Below are 7,500 nucleotides of genomic sequence, written 5' to 3'. Positions count from 1 at the left end.
CGTTCGCTTCGGTTGTCTCCATGACGTTCGGAAAATTCAGGACGTAATTGAACGTTACCGGAGGTGCCACGTTTTGTAAACTTTGCCCCATTTACAAGGGATTACATCTTATCGAACTCTCTCTCAATCAGTAAACTCGACTGAGTTTATAACTAAGCGTTTAATCAACCTCTCGTGTTCGTCTTACAACGGGTGTGTAAAACTACTCTGACTCTAAAAAAACAAGAACCCTAAACTTATATGGTCATGTATCGCTTAATCTAATATCTTATTGGTCGTTGCTAAGTGAAATTCAATGACAGTTCATTCAAGGTTATGTCAATCAATAGTGCTAATTAAGAAATAAAAACTTTGGCCTAATCGAATTACGGAGTCTCGGACATCCCCTATAATGTATATTAAAGCACAACCCGCCTTGCCTGTGCTATGTTTAGTGAGCAAAAAACGGAACCAATCAACAATTGGAGTAAATGGCTACGGGAAAAGTCCCATAGCCCCATTTAGAAAAAAAATACTGTTCAATAAAATCCTAGATAAAAAGTTTGACCCAGTAAAGGTGAGGGCTCTGAAAGCGCCAAAGCATGTGACACCAATTTTGGGATGCTTTTAGGAAGCTTGCTGCGATTTTCGCTACGCTTGGATGTTTTGAGGAAACGTACGGCGATTTCGCTGCGCTTTAAGAACGAAGTATTCAGCATTTTGAAGCGATATTACAGGCAAACATTATCCCTGTTTCTGAACAGCATGTTTTCTGGGTATTAATTTCGCTACGAACGAACGAACCATTTGGATGCTTTTAGGAAGCTTGCTGCGATTTTAGCTACGCTTGGATGTTTTGAGGCGATTTCGCGACGCTTTAAGAACGAAGCATACAACATTTTTGAGCAGCACAGTCTCCTTTGTTCATCGAAGTTTTTCTTTCTCTCACCACCTGACACTTCCATCGCTAAGCTTTAAGAACGAGGCATTCAACATTTCGGAGCGCTATTACAGTCAGTCATTATTTCTGTTTCTGAACAGCATGTTGTCAGGGTATTAAGGACACATTCGCAACATTTGTTAATGCTGTTGTGGTCGATGTTTATGATTTTCTATGCGTATATCGATATTTTAGTCGCTACTCTTTGAGAACGAAGCATACAACATTTTTGAGCAGCACAGCCTCCTTTGTTCATCAAAGTTTTTCTTTCTCTCACCACCTGACACTTTCAAAAGTCGGGTCGACTTTTCAAATGATGGGTCGTGACGACCTGATCGGATCGTCACGATCTGTTGAGATATTTGAAGCTGCCCCAGGCAGTTCGACTTCCGGCAGTAAAGCTTACTTCCTTTTTAAACTTCACGACCCGACATCCCGTGAGTCGGGCCGTCAACAGCAATTGACGACCCGACTCAGTTCATGTATATTGGACATGTGTGTTTCTTTTCTTGCATGCATTATCATTGGTCACAGTTGTTCGTTCGTTGGCGTAACTTAGTTCTGAATACCGCAACCACCACATAAAATGGTAGGAGGGTTTACGGGGTTCTGAGTTCTTGCTTTTCTCTCAGCTCTCTTTGCTCTTCATGGTGTCTTCTCTTGTTTTCAAAAACGGCTCTTTTTTTGCATGAATTGTCCTTCTCCAAGGAATTCTTTCCGTAGATTCCAACTCCCAAATAGCCAAGCAGCGTCGATTTTGATCCTCTTCAAGGTAGCCTCGAGCTGGGCTTTTGTAATACCTTTCTTGGGGCACCACGTGGTCTTTTGCTAGATGCAAGTTGAGAAGACGATTTGTTTGGAAAGGCGGGAGTCTGGCATTCAGGCAAGATTTCCCGTAGCCCACCTCAGTCTATGTCGGGTAATGATGGCCTCTAGGCTTTCCATATCTGCTCGAATAAAGACTCCGTTGCTAGCTATTAATTCGGTATTGCCACTTGATTCGCAGAATTTGACGAATCGTTCAAGTTTTCAGATGTCTCTTCCGTAGAGGACCCATTTTGACAGGCATATTTAACAATTAGATTATTCGCTCTCGATTCTGTGAGGTGGTAGTTGATGAGGCCGAAGGCCGAATCAACTATCACCTCATACAAAACGAGAGCGAATAATCTAATTGTTAAATATGCCTGTCAAAATGTTTTAGTGGAATTCTTACTAAAATTTACTTCAAATAACGGTTTCCAATTATTTCGTGACGTATTATTAAACTTTGCGTCTGAAAAAGATGGCTCGGATTGAATTGCCATTTAAAATCTAACTTGTACGCGCGAGCGCATCAGCTTTTTCAATAATTTCAACGTTTTTGAAAGTCAAGAAACCGTAAATGTCCTTCTTTTAGACTTCTCAGAAATTTAATTAACCATTTGCATCCAAATTTTCCGCCAAAACTTTGGAAAAACGGAAAAAAACGTCGTTATTTCCAAGACGACCTCCAGCCACTGCACACTAATGGCTGATAGTGTTCAATGGCTCAGCCAATCAGATTACAGCATTTGCATTAGTATACTAGTAGAATTCTACTAAAGTAAGTTAGAGATTACTGCAGCGCAATAGACCGTGAGGTCGATTTTTTTAGGATTACTGAAGCCTCTCTTAAATAGTTTTCCTTAGGATACAGGGCGGCCATGATCCGATTGTTCCGCACTTAAGCTCTGATTATTATACATTCAGAGTCTTCAGGTGCACAGTGGTAGAGGTGTAAAATGCTTGTAATATCGACACAAAGGCCACTGACATACATTAAGGCAATGTTTTAATCAGTTATCGCATACCTGGAGTGAAATGTTGACAAGCAATATTCTTGCAATTATTATAATTGTAAAGGAGTAAAACATTTTCCAACCCACCAAGATGGCAGTTATGTTTGTTAAATGTATGTTCTAGGTCCTAGTCATCCACGGGATGTGATGCTCCAGGCCAAATCATCTACATCCATTCTCGTATCATGGAATGAACCAGCTTTGCAAAATGGAATAATAACCACTTACATAATATACTATGGGCAACAAAAAAATGACCTGGAACGAGAAGCTCGAGTCACTGGACGTACTTTTCATAGACTACTGACTGATTTGAGAAAATTTACCACCTATTACATTAAAGTGAGAGGGAAAACTACACAGCTGGGAAATGGTTCAAGACTACTGAATGCAACAACGTTTGAGGACCGTAAGTAGTCCTTGTAATTACGTAAATTGTATTAACTCAACAAAGGTACTCTATTAGGATTGGGCAGCATTTCAATTTTATCCCAAATAGTAATCTGTAGATTTCAAGTTAAGTACATGTAAATGATTAAGAGTAGCAAAATCAAAGCAATTTAAGTGTATTTATTTTGTTTGTATTTGCGTTAACCACTGTAAGAAAAAACTTGGATCTGATGATTCAAAAGTGATAATAACAAAGATCTTAACCAAGCCTAATTAGACATTGCAACAAATTACAAATTGATATAAAATATTATTCTTTATACCGGTGGTGTACAAAAAGTGTTCATTTCTAACATTCAAGAAGCAATCATTTGGGCTAAAACGTATTAAAACACTACTTAAAAATTTCTATTTAATAGCTCCTTCAACTGTGTCCACGTTTATATCTACATTCCTAAAATCCCATGAGACTCGATTTACAGTCCTTGATCTTCTCAGGCAAATCAGTGCGGATCTAACGAGTGCAAATGACGTTCTTTCGCGAATCGAAGCAATTGTCTTAGCATAGTCCTCCCCTTTCTTTATGGCGATTAACTCGGCTGAACGTCTGCCGAACGTTCCTTTCCCATCCTACCGGTTTTTGTGAAAAATAGAGGCGCAATTATTCCATGTTCGACTTCAAGGACTCGACTTGAGTACTGGCGCTTTTTCTCGGTCTCATGCGAACGATAGAGCTGTTGTGGTTCTAGGTCCCTGTAGGATTCATCATTCGGGTGACATACCCTAACATCAAAAAAGGCTGATTTTTGGTGCTCCCAAAACCCACGTGCATGAATGTCCAATCTTGCATCTTGTGCTCTGTTAGACCCTCTCCTCAACTGCTCTCCAGAGACATCTTGAAGAACACGTTCAATAGCTACATCGCTACAAACAGTCCTCAGAAGCTAAGCTTCCAGATCTCTAAGTTCATTGTGACGCTGGATGACAAAACCGCCCATTTTGCAGATCATACACAAGTATATGGAAGGTCGTCTACTAGCCAGTCATAGCGCAACTTGATCCCGTCATGGAACTGCCTTTTGTTGAGGTTGAACCCCAGCTCTTGAAGAGGATGAACTGTTAGCCACATCGATGGCCCTTTCTCCGTGGCCAGATTTAGTGCGCGCCTAGTCTTCTGTGGCGCCACCTCATTTATCCTCTCCGCCCTACTTTTAAGACTTCGCCCTTTCTCGTAATAAGATGTTGAATACGTAAGGCGTACAGTCCCATGGGGAGGGTATCCCCCAGTGTTGTTCCTTCAGCAGATGGGATTCCCTGATCTCCAGTGATGAATAGACGTGATCACCGTGTATAGGTATTAATTGTATAGACGGCAATAATTGGGAACAGACCTCGGATGTGATGTACCTCATTTTTGAGTGCATTGAATTCATTTCATGCATCAATTAGCAAAACACTGTTGGTGTCATCAGCCTCGAAGACAGTGTGCATTGCGTCTATAGTAGCCTCATTTCCAGACTTATGTCCAGCACACAGCTGCAGAGATCCGCTAGCTTCTACGACATCCTTCTTTAGCAACAATCATGATGGACGCACTTTCCGACTCTTATTGATCTAACTGCAGCTTCTCCTTTGTCCATGGGGATCAAACGGCTCGTCACTAGCAATTGCTAGCGGCAATGACTCATGCCAGTAGAGCGCTCAATTTGGACATGAAAGCAAAGGCTTTGTAATGCCGAAGAGCTATGTCTAACTGCAGACAGTGATATCGTAAAACTTTATTCAAAAACCAAATAAAAACAAGAGAAGAGGAGAAGAGGCTACAGCTAAAAGAGAAATACAAGCTTATCAGCACGGACTAAACATACAGCTGGGTGAACCCAGAGAAAAGCGATGAAAGTCAACTTGGATCCTACGTTTAACATCAGCAATAATAAACTTAGCGAGAGCTCTAGAGTCCTCCCCACCATGGTGAAAGGTAGCCTTATTACGAAATTTTCAAATACCGCACAGAATCGACTTGATGATGTACAAAAGCGGACGCAGGCACTTCCTTTCGGGCATCGGGAATTGGTAAAAAAAACACGAAGGGGCAATTGGGAACGAAGGGGGCTGACAAAAGCGCAGATAACATAGGGACAAAACGAGACCAGAACAATTTAACCCTACGACAAGCCAAGAAACAATGATCAATGGTTTCTAGACGGGCACAAAAAGCACAGCGAGGCGAGCGGATATAGCCCCAGATGTGAAGAAAATGTTACACCTTAACGGCACGGTGGGTAATCAACCATGCGAGATCATTTTTATAGTTCTCAGTAAATGAATCGCGGATCAGACCCCAATGCCGAGAAAGGAAAAACCGACAGGGAACGAAGCCTGACCAGAGGGCAGGGAAAATCGGGATGGTGCAGAAATTCACTAGCAAAACCTTGTAAAAGGCGCGAGACGTGTAAGTAAACCCAGAAGGTAAATCAGTGACCCGAAAGGAAGAAAGGACACTCGCATAAAAGGCAGTGGGGTGGGCAGCGCTTGGGGTTAGGTTATCGCGCAGCCCGGCCCACTCCGGCCGCAAAGGAGCTAACACAGAGCCACAAAAATACTTAGCAAGGTAAAAACCCTTAGAACTAGAATCGGACACGGAAGTAGCTAAAGCCGCAAGCCGCAAGGCGCGGCCCTGGCAAGAAAAATCCTTTAAACCCAAACCTCCACTATCAACAGAACAAATAAGCGATTTACGAGCTACAGTCTCTAAACGAGCGCGCCACAAAAAGGGCCATATCAGACTATTAAGTTTACTATAAACCAATTTAGGGGGTACTAAAACGCGCGACACATAGAGCAACTTACTTAACGCTAATATATTCAAGATAAGGACCTTTGCCAATAAAGGACAAGGATCGCGACTTCCATCTAGAAAGAGTTTTGTCAAGTTTGGACAAACGCGGTTCCCAATTATCGCGCTCAACGTCAACGGTACCAAAGAATACGCCTAAAATCTTCATTTTCCTAACCCAAGTGAGACCAAGTGCCTCGTCAAGGTGGTCTTTCCAGGCACCAAGCCACATGGCCTCAGTCTTGGACAAATGTAGCTTCGCACCAGAGCCACGCTCGTAAAACGCAATCGCGTCAAAAAGTGAGAAAAGGGAAGAATCGTTTTAACAAAGGCCGTAGTATCGTCAGCATACTGACCGACCTTAAACTGGACACCACCAGCCCCCGGCAAGAGAAAGCCTTCAATCGCGGGAGAGTCCCTAATACGGCAGGCTAAAACTTCAACGCAGACAACATAAAGCATAGGGGACAGGGTGTCGCCCTGCCTGACCCCGTAGCAAAGGAACAGGATCGGAAAGGAAATCGTTAACCAGGATACGCTTATCAGCGCCGTTATACAAATAGAAAGTCCAGCTACAGAAGGAGGGCCCAAAGCCAAAGTGTTCTAAAAGATTCATCAGAAAGGACCGATTAACGCGATCGAAGGCTTTCTCCTGGTGTAAAGAGACGAGAATACCTGTCTCGCCGGTTCTCTCAATAAAATCGCGAAGAAGAGCCAAATTAGAAGAAATAGATCTACCTGGAACAGAACATGTCTGATCAGGGTCTACAATAGACCCCAACACTTTTTTCAAACGGAGGGAAAGGGCTTTTGAACAAATCTTATAATCCACATTCAGTAACGAAATGGGGCGCCAGTTTTTTAGATTTCTACGATCATCTTTCTTATGAACAAGACGCGTAACACTCGATTTCATAGAGTCACACAGCTCACGATGGGCGAGAGACTCATTAAACATATCAACTAAAAGGGGCCCCAAGAGGGACCAGAACGAAGAATAAAACTCAACAGTTAAGCCGTCAGAACCGGGCGTTTTGTTCCTATTAGAGAGGTAAAGGGCCTCGGACGCCTCGTTCAAAGAAAGGAGACCCTCGCATGATTCGCGCTCAGCATCCGATAACCGGTGGGTAACGTGCTGGAGTCGAGGGAAACCGACCTACTCAATTTGTCAAGCGCCGAGTCAAAACAGTTCATATCCCCCCCAATCAGGAGCCGGGAGTTTGGAAGAAAAAAGGACGGGACCGACTGAAAGAAAATCTTTCTCTCTGCTGGAATCGTCGGCACATAAAGGTTAACTAGATTAAGATTGAAATCGTCAAACTTAACAAGTAAGCTGAGAATGCGCCCACTTTGATCCTTCTGCCAAACAGAAACATTATTACGAAAAACATCAGAACATAAGATAGCTACCCTCCCCCCCCCTCTCCTTCCGACAGCAGGGGCCCAGAAGGTGGGTCCCGGCTACGAACAGGAGAAGGAGCGCAGAACAGCGTCATTCGAAATCATAGTTTCTTGAATGAAACAAAAGTCTAGGC

At 42.9% G+C, this 7,500-nt stretch overlaps 1 protein-coding gene across 1 annotated transcript in view; it reads left to right on the top strand.

The window, feature by feature from the left end:
• Window positions 1-7,500, top strand: part of LOC138001247 (receptor-type tyrosine-protein phosphatase U-like) — a 61,824-nt gene that overhangs the window by 33,642 nt on the left and 20,682 nt on the right. The window contains exon 3 of the mRNA XM_068847893.1: window positions 2,864-3,148. Coding sequence (XP_068703994.1) covers window positions 2,864-3,148 — 285 coding nt within the window. The remainder of the gene's footprint in view (window positions 1-2,863; window positions 3,149-7,500) is intronic.

The sequence above is a fragment of the Montipora foliosa genome, chromosome 4 (genome assembly GCF_036669935.1).
Source record: "Montipora foliosa isolate CH-2021 chromosome 4, ASM3666993v2, whole genome shotgun sequence".
Lineage (NCBI taxonomy): Eukaryota > Metazoa > Cnidaria > Anthozoa > Scleractinia > Acroporidae > Montipora > Montipora foliosa.
This window is presented reverse-complemented; position numbering and strand designations above follow the sequence as displayed.